Source organism: Meriones unguiculatus, chromosome 7, assembly GCF_030254825.1.
Source record: "Meriones unguiculatus strain TT.TT164.6M chromosome 7, Bangor_MerUng_6.1, whole genome shotgun sequence".
NCBI lineage: Eukaryota > Metazoa > Chordata > Mammalia > Rodentia > Muridae > Meriones > Meriones unguiculatus.
In genome coordinates this window covers 13511186-13526334 of record NC_083355.1, presented here as the reverse complement: position 1 = coordinate 13526334, position 15149 = coordinate 13511186, and the positions used below count along the sequence as shown (strand labels likewise).

Below are 15149 nucleotides of genomic sequence, written 5' to 3'. Positions count from 1 at the left end.
CCCTGGAGCTTAATGGGCTCACTGTTGAAAGCACAAGTAAAGGCAATAACTGAACCTTCTCCAGAATCCATCAGACTTTGAGGGAAACCGCAGAACAAGCCTATCTTCTTTGTTCTTTTATTAACCAATGTCATTAAGCCTAGTCTTCCATCCCTGCACCTCCTAAGGTCGGATCACTCGCTTTGTGAGTTCTGCCAGCAATATTTGCATCTCAACCTCAACCTTCTCCTCTCCTTTTCCTCCATGCTCACCCCATTTGCTTTTCCTCATTCTCTATCTTCATTATGTAGAACAACTGGGCCCTTCTTGTCTCCACTAGTTTTCTCTCTTCTCCACCCATCATAGGAAATTTCCATATTAGAGTAGAACCCTGTAGCTATGCAACCAGCAAGAATCTTCTGTAGAGCAACAAGAGGAAAGGGGGTGATGGAAGTTGACTTTTCTCCTTGTCATAGAAGACAGTGTTCCTTAGAAGCTTGGTTTGAGGATAACTGCCCGATAGGAACATTTCTCAAGTAACCCATTCCAGGTTACTAGATGTGCAGATTCAGAGCAAGACCACCTAGATGAAAAGAGGCAGATGTTACTTTTTCAGAGTTTGCTGAAGTGTACCCATGTGCCCTGGAGTGACAGATGTGTTAGAGAGTTATGGGTGTATGACTGCTCAAAGCTCTCCCAAGCATCACCATCAGGCAGGTCCATTTCTCTTCTTCTACTCAACCAAGTTCTAATGGGATTTCATAGCAACTTCCAGCCCCTAAAACAGAAACATGCCTAGACAAGATATATGATGTGGCATGAATGAATGCTGCTTTGACATGAGAGAAGATCAAAGGGTCAAGAACAGTTCCAAGGTCACCATTTGAGCTACCAGGAAGATCTTATTATGAATAATAGCTAAAAGGTGAATTAAGAAGAAACTAGTTGTTTTGTGACACATGTTGAGTTCAGTTTATTAAATGGAAGGTGACTCCTTGAAGATATTCTTTAGACTCCTCTGTGTACAAACTGGAACACTGTTTTACTTACTTTTTTAATCTTTATTCAGGTGTGTATGTGTGTGCCTGTGTGGGTTTGTGTGCGCCCTGTGTGTAGATCCTGGAAGACCATAAAAGATGCACGATCCCCCAGAACTGGAGTTACAGGTGGTTGTGAGCTCCCTGGTGGGAATGCTGGGAACAGAACCTGGGTCCTCTACAAGGGCACTTAGTGCTCTTCATGGCGGAGCCACACCCCCGGCCACAGGGGTGACATTTTACAGATGTGGCAACAGAGAACAGAAGACTGTCATGACTTCTTATATCAGCGACACAGGAACTTCCACCTTTTGGTGCGCTGTCTGTAACATACCAAAACACAGAGCAAGGGAGGGGGGAGGAAACTAGGAGGTCCAGTGTGGTGAGCCTCAGGATTCTTTCAGGGGCAGTAATGAACTGTTCATGCTACTAAGAAGAAAATGTGCTAAACCAAAGAGGCACCCACCAAAGATTTCACAACGGACCCAGGGGAGTGGAGTAAATGATTAAAGAATGGAGCTCTCATGGTCCTTTCCAAAGCACAACACTTGAGCTTCTGTTTACAGAAATGGAGGTACATCCCGAAAGCGGTTTAATGTTTAAACACTCCTCTATCTGCACGTCTCCCTTCAGCAGAAAGCGTCACTTTGGTGGAGCTGGTGGGGACTCATCAGCAATGATTTCCCCGGTGCTCATCTTGTTCTCCGCTTTCCTCTGCCATGTTGCTATTGCAGGACGGAGTGAGTACCTCTTGCCTTTGAGAAAATACTATCTCTAACCCGTGAGTTCGTGTCAGGGATCAGTTATGATGACTTTTCAGTCAGAGCGGATGCTGGAGACGAGGCACAGATGCTTACTTACTCTTCAAGGTTGCCATTCTTCAGGCTTGGTGGCAGGGTAGTCAGCCAATGTGAGCCCCAGCACGCTGACCACAGTTGATAACAGTTTGCAGATAACAGTTTGGCCTCCTTCAAATGGTCATTAAGGTCAGATGAGATCTTGCATAGGAAGTGTTTGGTACTTGCATAGGAAGTGTTTGTAGTAGTAAGTGTTCCCTTGTGTGCTAGATGAGCTTAAAGCTGTGAATTGGGCTTTCTTCTTTTTAACCGTCTGTTTTGGGTTCTGTTTCAGCCTGTCCCCGGCCTGATGAACTACCGTTTGCTATGGTTGTTCCGTTAAAAAACTCCTACGACCCAGGGGAGCAGATTGTGTACTCCTGCAAGCCAGGCTATGTGTCCCGGGGAGGGATGCGACGATTCACCTGTCCCCTCACAGGAATGTGGCCCATCAACACCCTGAAATGCATACGTAAGCCCAAACCTTCTCTCCAGTTCTCTCCCTCATTTGGGTTCTGGATATTTGGAGGCAAATCCTACCTCATCCTGCTCAGGGAGCGCAGGGCTGCGTGAGGGTATCACACAAGAAAGCATGTTTAGAAAAGAGGACAACAAAGGAAAGTTCGAAAGAGAGAGAAAGAGAGAGGCTTGGGTTGATTAATGGAGAAGTTAAAAGACAAGTGGAGAAATGCTGACAGATGAACTGTTGCCAAAGAAACTCATGGGTAAACAGAACTTTGAGAATGATCCTATCTTTGGACTTTGCCTCAGAATGGAAGCAGACTTAATATTTAATAAACTGACTATAAATGTTTCTAAATTATGTATGTATTTACAATAAAATAGAAACATGTTATACACTGATAATATAAATTTCATAGCACATTATTTTATGATAAATAGTTGTCTTCATTTATGCCTTGAAATGTGGTTTATGATCATGTTAGCCTTTTTTGTTTAACATGGTGTCATGTATTTCAGTCCATCTTGAAACTTACTAGGTATCTAAGGATGAGCCTGAACTTCTGATCTCCCTGCCTTTGCCTCCTGAGCACTGGAATTACAGGTGTGAACCACCCAGATCTTAGCCTAACTTTTATAGTCAAATATTAAGTAATCAACCAGATTGAGTTTTTGGCAATTAAGTATAGTAGTAAAAATAGCTCTAATTATTTCGATTATATAGATATGAACTTTATCATAATTATAAATGTTCTTGCAAGTGATTCGAGTTTGTTCTTTATTTTTATAAATCTAAGTGGGTTTTTTCGAAGTACGAGGCATTACATCTAGAGACTTGTGTAAGCTAAACATGTGTTCCACCTCCAAGCTACCCACCTAGCCCTGAAGCATGATTTTTAATGAACAATCACTTTAAATCAGCAATGACTTTGATCACTAATAATTTCATTTTTTTTTCAAGACAGGGTTTCTCTGTGTAGCCTTGGCTGTCCTGGACTCACTTTGTAGGCCAGGCTAGTCTCAAACTCACAGAGATCTGTCTGCCTCTGCCTCCCTGAGTCTTGGGATTTTAAGCAAGACCTACTGCCCCCAGCTTAATGTCATTTTCAGCATACTTTCCATATGCCTTTGCATCATTGTGAAGAGTATATATAATTTTGTGTTTTCTACTTTTTATCAGCTTATTATAAGAACAGACTGTCTCCGTAACCTTTATAATCTGTGTTTTATTGGCTGCTTAATAATTTGGTTGGTGGGTTAGTTTGTCTAATTAAAACAATCTCATGACAATGTCATTTAGACTGTCCAAATTCTACTGTAAAGAATATCTCAACATATGCATTGTATGTCTCATTTTCATTGTTTTCTTAGGATAGTTATGAGCAGTTATTGGATCAAGAGATGGAAATGAGTTTACATATTTATGCTTCAATAGACATTTACGAGTTTTTCTCTTTAAATCGCAGCCAGAGTGTGTCCCTTTGCTGGAATCTTAGAAAATGGAGCTGTACGTTACACAACCTTTGAGTATCCCAACACCATCACTTTCACTTGTAATCCTGGGTAAGAATACCAGCGAGATGAAGCCCCTGGCAGACAGAGCACACTTCTGGGTCTCTTAGTTAAACATCACAGCGGCTCTGTATTTTATTTCTAGCCTTTGGGTTGGACTTGCTGGATACAAATACATTTCAGTCCTGCTTTTAACCGACACTATGATGATGCTGAGGCTGGTGCAGGAAATAGAGAATAGACCATCGAGGGCCATGTAGCTTCTGCGCTCCTCACTAACCACTCGTCTGAGGAGACACAGAGAAGTGAATGAACCTGAATGATACTTCCTTCTCATCTCTGGGCCGCTCCTTAGCGTGTGATTGAAGTATAACAGGAATATGACGTGGCTTGGCCTTTAGTCATGGGACTGACCGACCAGTGTGTCAGGTAGTCTTTGGAAGAGAATTCTGTGGAGAAGCCTGGGGTATGGTGAGACAGAACTTCTTGAAAGATTTTGTCCCAGTCACTGTTCTATTGCTGTGAAGAGACACCACGCCCAACTGTTACAAAGGAAGCATTTAACGGGGGCTGGCTTACAGTTTCAGAGGTTCAGTCCATTATCGGCATGGCGGTGCACAGGCAGACACGGTGCTGGAGAGGTAGCTGAGAGTTCTACGTCTAGAGACTCGGGTAGCAGGAAGAGAGAGCCACTGGGCCTGTCTTGGGCTTTTTTGAAACCCCAGCAACACACATTCTCTAACAAGGCCGCACTCCCTAATCCTTTCAGATAATGCCACTCCCTCGTGACCAAGCATTCAAATATACGAGCCTATGGGGCCATTCTTACTCAAACCACCACTTATTTATTTCATTAATTTTAATTATGTGTCTGTGTGTGAGTGTGTGTGTGTGTGTGTGGATATGAAGAGCTCTGGGGTTACAGTCGAGCTGTCCAGTATAGGTGCTAGAATTCAAGCTCTGGCTAATCAGTGTGCTCTTAATCAGGCTGAACCTACCTCTTTGAATGCTCAGTTAATGCCGTATCACGGCCTCACGGGTTCTTTGTCCCACAATTCATCTGTCTTACTTGAAATGGCACCAATGGGCCACTGGCGAACAAGCTGCTGTCCACTGTGGCAGTGTTGCTGAAGATCCTTGCCTGGGAATGGAGACTTGGGAACACCATCTGCGAAGGAGAATCACGGGTCTTTCCATAGAATGCCAAGCGGCTGGTGGGGCTGATCGCAAATGCCCCTGGTGGGGAGGGGCGTCGGTGATAGAGCTGTACCTTGGTTGGCGATGGTGGCATGCACTGTTCAGATACGTTCATGCCAGCAATGCTAAGACAGTGGACAATCCTTTTGGGGAGGGTAATAGTACGTGACTCTATCCCTTGAGACATCTTTCTTGCCAACATAGTGAGAGCCTCACTCCAGACAAATGAATAGGATTAACAGTAGGAGTCTCAGTGGTAGAAGAACTCATATTTTCCACACAGAAGCACTTGAGTTCAGTCCCTAGCACATTTATAATGCCAGTGAGATCACTTTACTGTTTAATCCATTACATTTTCCTTCTTCAGGTTTTATCTGAATGGTACCAGTTCTGCCATGTGCACCGAGGACGGAAAATGGAGTCCTGAGCTTCCTGTCTGTTCACGTGAGTCTGTGGATCCCACCGCAGTTAAGGGGCAAGTTGGTCCATCTGGAGATTTCCTGGCTTTAATGCTGCCAGCAACATGATCCAGAAACTCCTTGCTCTCGGCGATCCCCCAGGCCTGCTTCAGTGAGATGGGTGGTTGCTTTCTCGTGGGGATATTTAGATTGACATCACTGTATTCTAGAAGAGGCAACAAATTACCCTTGAGCAGCAGGCTAGAAGCATTTTAGTTATGTATGAACTCAAGTATCTATACTACCTGGTGGGCCAGAACCAGCTGTGTTTGTTAACCACAAAGCCCCCTCCTTGTTTTGGCAGAGGCAAGGTCTGGCCTTGAGCTCTCAGGGCCTGCCATAGTTAGGTTAGAAGGGCTCTTTTTATTTCCTTTACATCATGCGTGAGAGCCAACCCAGGATCTTGTACTCTAACCCTAGTCTACACCACCAGTCCTGGCCAGCAGAACTTCCGCCAGCAGTGGCCCCAAACATCTCTTCCTTGTTAGTGTATTCTTCACTTATTAATGAATGGATTTATTAATGAGTTTATTGATGAATGAATAGATTAATGAATTTATTAACAAGCAATGGCTTGTTCCCATCTTTACCAAATGTGAACTGAGGTTCTAGATGCTGTATCCTGAGCCTGCAAGGCAGCGGTTCTCAACCTTCCTAAAGCTGTTATCCTTTAGTACAGGGTATCTGATAAGCGACCCTCAAGGGGTCACAACCCACAGGTTGAGAACTGCTGCTCTAAGGCTAAAGGCGAGAGCTCTGCCCCAGGTGAATGAATTCACTGATAGAGGTAAGGTAAGCCACCAAGCACCTTGTATCTTAAGAGCAAGGCCTTCATGACTTACTCAAAGCTATGCTCAATTAAGAGGTCAGTGGGTACTCTGGGCCTGTTTCTACGGAGACAATTCTTCTCAGGTCCTCTAGCTTGAGATTTATATAACTCTAATCTTTGACCAAGAGGCTCAGGCAATGGATGTGGTTCTTTAGCCTTTCAGTGACACCCATCCTAACAAACGAAAGTGGGAAACTAAAGTAATTCTAGATAAATCCTAACCAAATTAAAACTAAACTACAAAAAAACTGATTTAAAGATAAATTGGGTTCTTTATCCATCTCAAGGATCACCATGGTTCATACAAATAATCTCCCCTTTAGGCATCTTTTACCAATTATGTATATTAATTTTTTTCCAGTTAGGAACAGAGAAATTACTTTTAAGTTCAATCTAATATAAATGAATGACTCTTGTGCTTGAATACCAGTCACTGGGGTTAATATCTCATTAACATGCAAATTCTGACTCAGGCCCCTGGAGTGTGGTCTGAGCCTTTATTGGATGTCAGGCAATTCCATGACCATCCACGACCATCCATGACTGTCTATGACCACTCTCTGAGAAACAGGGACTGAGAGAGATCACATTAATTAACAAGTTTATCACCAGTATCTTTATATTAGTGTAACTTTCTCTGAATTTGTTGAAACTCTATATATTGTTAAGGCAGGGTGATAAGCCACTGCCGTGTGTCTGGGTCCTTGCATCTGCGTGTGTAAACCTCCATGTGTCCACTGCCAAAGCAGGAGGCATTTATCAGAACAACAAACAGGACTAGGGGCAGAACTCAGATGTCACAAACAGCAGTACCAAGTACTTCAGGATACATTCCGATTTCCAGAAACATCTCTCAAGGTAGCCTTTACGTCAAAGATGTGTAGAACAGTGGCTACAAAAGTCAAACGAGCTGTGATGAGACAAACATATCGCTGCAGTTGCCACCTTTGCCTCTTAGTCGTTGTCGTTCTCCTCCTCTTCCTTATTCTTGGTCGGCATGGTTTCTGATGGGTTGGCACATTTGACTTGACTTTTTCTTACTTGTCATCAACAATGGTTTGTTTTTACTCTGTTATCAAATGTTACATTTCTTCAAATTCATCCTTGAATACGCTTTCATTCTGGAAAGAGTGTATTTTAATTTTTAAATTACATTTATTTACTTGGCATATGTATAGAGGTCCAAAGACCATCTGGGAGAGCCAGTTCTCTCTTTCTACTCTGTGTGTCCTATGGATTGAACTCTGGTCATTGAGTGGGGCATCAAGTTATTTTTATATACAGAGACCTCTTGTCAACCTACAGAGTCTCTGTCTCTCTCTCTTTCTCTCTCTCCCCCTCCCTCCCGCCCTCCCTCCTTCCTACATTCCTTCCTTCCTTCCTTTGAGAAAATCTCTCACTATGTAAATTAGGCTGACCTCAAACTCACAGATAACCTATCTGCCTCTAAAGAGTGCATTTCAAAACCCCAATTATTTTCGTAGAGATGACAGTGATCTCTCTTTGCAGCCATCATCTGCCCGCCTCCACTGGTTCCTAAGTTTGCAACCCTTAAGTCTTACAAGCCGTCTGCTGGGAATAACTCTCTCTATCGGGACACGGCAGTCTTTGAATGCTTGCCACACCATGCCATGTTTGGAAATAGCACAGTTACGTGCACAGCCCATGGAAACTGGACAGAACTGCCAGAATGCAGGGGTAAGTGGTTAAGACAAAATAACTAGAGTAGCACAGAAACACTTCTTTAAATGCTTTGAAAATGCCAAACTACCACGAACACTCCAAATTCCCTCAACAAACTAAACTATTTATTTTGCTTTTTGTTTTCTTTCTTTCTTTCTTTCTTTCTTTCTTTCTTTCTTTCTTTCTTTCTTTCTTTCTTTCTTTCTTTCTTTCTTTCTTTCTTCTTTCTTTTTGTTTTTTTGTTTTGTTTTGTTTTTTGTTTTTGTTTTTTGGAGGGCTAGTGGATTTTTGAGATAGGGTTTCGCTGTGTAGCCTCCGTTGTCCTGGAGGAAGTCTCTCTGTAGACCAGGTGACCTTAAACTCACAGAGATCTGCCTGCCTCTGCCTCCTGAGTGCCGGGATTAAAGGTGTGAGCTACCAGCTCCCGGCTTCTTTTTTGTTTTGTTTTGTTTTGTTTTGTTTAAAGAAAGGGATTCATATATCTGTTGTGTGATTTCTCCTAGGGAGACATGAAGAATATTTATTCAGCCCAGATCAGGCAGTGATGACAGAGCAAAGAAATGATGCCACCCAAGTCTAGCCTAGGGTACTAGTGAGATTATTGGGGTTACTTACAGGTGCATAAGTGAGGGGTTGCGTGCAGGCTGCATGAGTGTCTCAAAGGTAACTGCATCGCTGAAAAGCCCACTTCAGCGTGCATGGTGATAGCTTACAATAGCTCCATCCTGGCTATTCCCTGCCCAACCTGCAGGCTGCTCCACCCGCAGGACTGTCTTTCCAGCAACTGCACAGTCCCTTTGCTTCTCAGGTCCCGTGAGCATCTCTCGTCCTTTAAGGAGGGGAAATCTCAGCCCAGCTGATCTTAACCTCACCATGTAGCTGAGTTGGGTCTCTAACTCCTGATCCTCCTGCCTCCATCTCCCAAATGCTGAGATTATAGGTGTGTACCCCCCTCTGTCTAACTGAGCATCTATCATGTGTCAGGTAGTGTGCCTTGAACCAGGGACAGCAGGTGAGTGACTTTGGTTCCTGACCTGCTGTGAATTAAGCATATCACAATGAACAGTCTAAGACTGACTGGGTGGTATTTTCAGAGGCTGAGACCCTCTGTATGGGCTTTGGATCATGAGTGGAAGATGAAGGACAGGTATGCTGTGCGGGGACACATCACTTGCAAAGCCAGGCAGGCATGAATGGACTTGTGTCTAGTGACAGCTGGATACCAAGTAGGCTGGTGAAAAGATGCCTGGATTAAGGGATGAGGGTTTTAAAAACTGAGTTATAGTCTGGTTGATGGCTATGACTTTATAATCTACCTAAATTTCAGAATCAGCACAGTGTCTTTTTAGTCTGGTTTATTGATTAGAAAAAAAGGCTTTCTAGCCAGGTGCTGTGGTGCATGCCTTTGATCCCAGTACTCGGGGAGGCTGAGGCAGGTTGACTGCTATGCCAGCCTGGTCTATAAAGTGAGGCCAGGACAGCCAAGGCTACACAGAGAAACCCTATTGAAAAAAAAAGAAAAGAAAAGAAAAGAGAAAAAGAAAGAAAGAAAAAAAGAAAAAGGTCTTCCATACCTACTTTTTAGACTGTAGAAGTTTGTGACAAAAGACACTTTATAATGAAAACTCAAAGCCCAAAGAGCTAGCAGGGTGTCATTATTTACTTTCAAAATGTGCTTATTTTCTAAATTTTCAGGGTTCTATAAGCGTAAGAGAATGGGAACAGAATTAAGCATTGGGCATTTAGAAACTGCATTTCACTCACAGCAATACCCAGGGACTGTGTGGTGTGATGGAAGATTGTAGCTATTCTGCAGCTGCCAGACAATGCTATCAGTTACTAACATGTCTTACTGAATACACTTTTTAGAAGTAAAATGCCCCTTCCCCTCGAGGCCAGACAATGGGTTTGTGAATTATCCTGCAAAGCCAGTTCTTCTTTATAAGGATAAAGCCACCTTTGGTTGCCATGATACATACTCACTGGATGGCCCACAAGAAGTGGAGTGCACCAGGACGGGGAATTGGTCCGCCCTGCCGAGCTGTAAAGGTATGGAAGTATGGCTGAGGTCTGGCAAAGACTGAATCCACTATTTTCTTATTTTACCTACTCTCCGCTTGTTGCTCACACTCGCTTCATAGTGACTGATCTGGGAAAGTCGTAAGGACTGAATAGTACATGGAGAACTCTCATGCTCAGGAAGGTTGCTTAGCATCCAGCTAGAGGAAATAAACGTGTTCTCTGTTAAGCACTGGTCGTATGGAGGAAGACCACCATTTCTGTATTTGTTTTTAAGTCTGCCTATAAGCACCATTTTCAAAATATTTCTTTTACTATTTTTAAATTTGTCTGCAGTTGAGTGTGGGTGACGCGTGTGCACATGAGTACAGGGGTCGGAAGCCCTGGCTTTCTTGAAACTTGATGTAGGCACTGGGAACTGAACTCTCGTCCTCTAGAAGAATAGTGTATGCTCTTAATCACTGAGCCATCTCTGCTGCCTGAGCCTCCCACCTGACTCTGATGCCTCCTTTGCCTTTTTTTTTTTTTTTTTGGTCAAGGCCCTCTTTGAGATCAGTCACACATCTAAGCTAATTCAAGGAAATGGGAGCTAGTTATAGATATATAGAGATATATTTTAAAAAGAAATATGCAAATGAGGAGCTCAGATACGACATGTCAGTGTCCTCTCCCATCTCTGTGTCCCTCTCCTTGTTTGAACCTGGCTTGATTTTACAACAGGTAAAGCCCCCATCACCAGCTGGCTTCCTTTTCCTGAGCTGTCAGGTTTTTGGAGTTGAGCATCTGTCCTTAATCCATCAATGCCATGATTTGCATAATGCGATGATTATGCAAAGAACAACCATAGAGCACTCTGTCTCTGCCCAAGCTGAAGTGTTTAAACAGGAAAGGAGAGCAGGCACAAAAACAAAATGATGAATGGTTGGTGTTACAGGCTCGGATCTCTTAGAAGCAGAGTCTGGGACAGCCGTTCAAATGCCATTGATTTATGAAGCCGGGATCTCAGAAGATAGCAGGACAGGGAAGCTAGGGCGGGCATTGGCTCCCGGCCTTTTCTGTGCATCTGAGTCCTCTAGGGAGACACGTGTGTGTGTATGTCTGTGTGTGTGTGTGTGTGTGTGTGTGTGTGTGTGTGTGTGTGCGCGCCAGTATACATGCACATATAGGTATATGCATGAGTGTATACTAGTATGTAGACACAAGTGTGTGTATGCCAGAGGTCATACACAAGTTACAAGTTTTCTTCAATTACTCTAGACCTTATTTTTCTGGGCCAGGATTGCTCACTGAACCTGGAGGCTGGCCGGCTGGCCAGAGAGCTCTGGCAATTTGTCTGTCTGCTTCTTCAACCCTCCCTTTCCAACCTAGCTTTTATGCAGATTGTTGCTAGGGCCAGAATTACTCTAATCCTCATGCTTGCACAGCAGCCACTTTATTGGCTGAGCATCTCCACAGCCCTCATGGGTTAGTTTTCACACACACACACACACACACACACACACACACACACACACACATCTGTGCTTCATCATCAGAGTTTCTGGGTTAGTGGAATCTGGAGTGAGACCTGAGAACTTTCATCTTAACCAAGTCCCTTCTTTTTTTGAAAAAATAAATATATTTAAGACATGGTGTCAGCAGCCTGAACCAGGCTTGAACAAGGATGACAGCAATAGTCACGGAAGTGGGACACTTCACAGGGCCTCAGCCCTAGACAAAGAACTACGCACATGTAAGTGCTGCTGAACGTGGGGGAAAGAGTCTTCCCAAGAAAGAGCCTCCCTGTCCCTGCCAGTTGCCTATCTGATACCAGGTGGTCAGCTCTGAAATTATTTACATACAAGTAGAACTATATGTACCAATCAGGCTGAATATATATATATATATATATATATATATATATATATACACATACATACATATATGTAAAACAATTAAAGAGGATGAAAGCAATGGAAAATTTCTTACATTTTTAGTGTGTGTGTGTGTGTGTGTGTGTGTGTGTCTGTGCATGTACCACGACACACTTGTGGAGGTCAGACTACAGCACTCTGGAGTTGATTCTTCTGCCATGTGGTCCCGGGGAAGGGCATTGAGCTCAGATTATCAAGTGCCTTTATTCACCAAGCCTCCTGAAACAGGAGTCATTTGTGAGCTGTCAGCAGCTTTCACCATGGTGGTTGGCTGATGGGCATATTCACTCCATAAATGGGATCTGAGCACAGATCAACTCAGGCTTAGATCAGGTTCTCTATCACAGAACCCAAGAGTCGCTGCTGCTTTGACTGGACGCCGTTACTGACAGACAGACATGTTGACAGAACATGTCATCAGTCAGTCACATTGGCATCGCCTGTCACGCGTTTCTTAGAACCCTCTTGTCTTGGCCTATTTATCTCAGTTGTGCTCTTCTACTGACTTAAAAGTTTACGTGCTTTTTAAAAAAATTGTATTATGCATTTATCATTTTGTGTGCGTGCATGCATATGTGGACTCACATGCATTGTGGGGAGGTCAGAGGACAGCTTGACAAAGTTGTTTTCCCTTCCACCACGTGGGTCCTGTGGATTGATTTCAGGCCATGAGGCTTAGTGGCAGGTGCTTTTTCCCTCTGAGCCATCTTGCTGGCCATAGGAAGCTACATCATCTTTAACAAAGATTCAGTCGACGGTTGTCTTGACTACAGATATCCTCTCTTCCAGCATCCTGCCAAATATCGGTTAGGAAAGCCACTGTACTGTACCATGGACAGAGAGTGAAGATCCAGGAAGAGTTTAAGAATGGGATGAAGCATGGTGACAAGGTTTCCTTCTACTGCAAAAACAAGGAGAAGAAGTGCAGCTATACTGAGGAGACTCAGTGCATAGATGGCACCATCGAAATCCCCAAATGTTTCAAGGGTAAGGCTGCTGTGGACCATTAAGTTAGATCATCCGCTCCGCCCTCGCCATCACCAACATTTAAATTGCAGAGTGACAATGGGAAACTAAATCTATTTGGCTACTGGGTTTTTAAAAAGATGTGTAATAGGGGAAAATCAGATAAAGGAGAGAGCAGCTTATGGCTTTTTGGCTTACATACTTTTTTTCGCTTTCCAGTTCTTTTCATTACACCTTGAGGTTGTAGATTTCCTGGATGACCCTTGAGGTGAATTATGCCATCTTGTGTAATTACAAGTTTAGTGTGAAAAATTAATGGTCAAATATTGAATAATACAATAATTTATGACTTCTTTATTCTACAGTTTAGAGAAGCAATGATAATGATGGTAATTAGCCTATGGATCCAGTATTATTTTTCTTGCCATCAGAAATGCCCAATTTCAAACGAATTATCATATTTTTGGTTGTGAGCCTAGCCTTTAGTGGCTGAGCCATCTCTTCAGCCTTTGCACACACACACACACACACACACACACACACACACACACAAATTATTTAGGGCAAAGTTTGAGTAGAGCAAAATCTGTTGAGAAAGATGCCAGTGTGATTGTGTGAGATTCAGAAGTTGACACTGGTTGGCGTTTAGAACCAAATGCTAACCTAGGCTTCAAATTCAGGGCTTTTGTAGGGATGAAAAGCCAAGAGAGGCTAGAGTTACTATTGGTTCCAGGATTATAAATTCTCCAGACACATTGGCGACTATGTATTGACAGCTGGGGAGACCATAATTGCGAATAGATATACCAGGGGCGGGCAGTGGATCTGAGAACTTATTACCTAGACAGAGAGGGAGATGTAAACCATTGATAAGGCATACCTCATAAGGTGTGTTCAATCGATAGAAACATTTTTGCTTTGTGTGTGTATGTATGTATAAGTGATAGTGTGTGTGTGTGTGTGCGCGCGCGCTCGCGTGCACTTATTCCTTCAATCTGGAGCTAGGCTGGTGGTCAGCAAGCTGCAGTGATGGCCCCGTCTCCAGCCCTCACAAAACTGGTGTTATGGGCATTCGTGTGTGGTGGCCGTTCTTTTTTCTTTTCTTTCTTTTTTTTTTTTTTTTTTTTTTTTTACATGGGTGCTGGGATCTAAGCTCAGGTTCCTACACTTAGGAAGCAAACACTCTTATCTGCTGAGCCATCATCCCAGCCCCAATTAATAGAAATACTATGCACGGCATGGGATAAGTGTTCCACCAGTGACGTTTTCACAATCACAAAGAGTCAAGACCCTGCTGAATAAGCTGTTATTGCCCAGAAGACAGATCTTGGGCTGGGGAGATGGGCCAGTAGGTAAAGTGTCGGTGGCACATGCAGGAGGCTGATGTAATAGATCTCAGAACCTATCAGAGAACTGGGCTGGGTACTGAGCTTACATCCCCAGGGCTGGGTAGAAGATCTGGGAGGTAGAGGGTGGATTTCTGGCACTCACTGCCTAGCCGGTCAACCAGTAAGCACTAGATCAGGGAGAGACCCTGTCTCAAAAAAAAAAAAAAAGTAGATAGTGATAGAGGAAAACATCCAGCATTGAGGTCTAGTTTCCACATTCATGTACACACACACACACGCAAATGCAATAAAAGTTAGAAAAACCCTAGTGAGATGTTACATACAAAATTGACAAAGTACAATAGGCTTCATACAAATCAGGAGAGAAACTACTAGAAAGGGGTTAATTTAAAAATCAGAGTTGCTTTGCTCTATTTTTTTTTCAGGCTGATTTTCCTTATGGTCTTCAGACAGAGGTAGAGCTCTTGATGCCATAGGGAATAAATAAAAGGCGGATATGATTTTTTTTTCCCTTTTAATCTTGCCTGTCAGAGTTATATAAAACCTTTCATTTTCTCTTCTTGGAAATAAATGGCTTATCCTTACCCATTTTTTCCTTCCCAGCAGCGGCACCTCACACTAAACGGTTTTATTCCTAGAATTAAATTTATTCAACACATGCGTAAGATGTATTTGATTTGGATGAGCTATTTAGAAAATCTGAGAAATGATTGTCTCTCTTGTTGTCTTTTTCCCTCCTCCAACAGAGCACAGTTCTCTGGCTTTCTGGAAAACAGATGCATCAGAAGTGAAGCCGTGCTGAAGTCATTTTCAGAATCAAAACTGAATATCATATCTGTATCTCTGCTCCTCTGAGAAATCCAAGTGAAACGGCAAAATAAAGTTACTGAATTGCCTCAGGCATTGCAG

At 43.1% G+C, this 15149-nt stretch overlaps 1 protein-coding gene across 1 annotated transcript; it reads left to right on the top strand.

The window, feature by feature from the left end:
• Positions 1-1597: 1597 nt before the first annotated feature.
• On the top strand, positions 1598-15143 carry Apoh (apolipoprotein H). The gene is made up of 8 exons (XM_021648503.2): positions 1598-1756; positions 2148-2324; positions 3781-3877; positions 5391-5467; positions 7820-8008; positions 9863-10042; positions 12715-12912; positions 14987-15143. Exons 1-8 carry the CDS (start codon positions 1612-1614, stop codon positions 15040-15042), a joined length of 1119 nt encoding a protein of 372 aa, XP_021504178.2. The 5' UTR covers positions 1598-1611; the 3' UTR covers positions 15043-15143.
• The last annotated feature ends 6 nt before the right edge of the window (positions 15144-15149 follow it).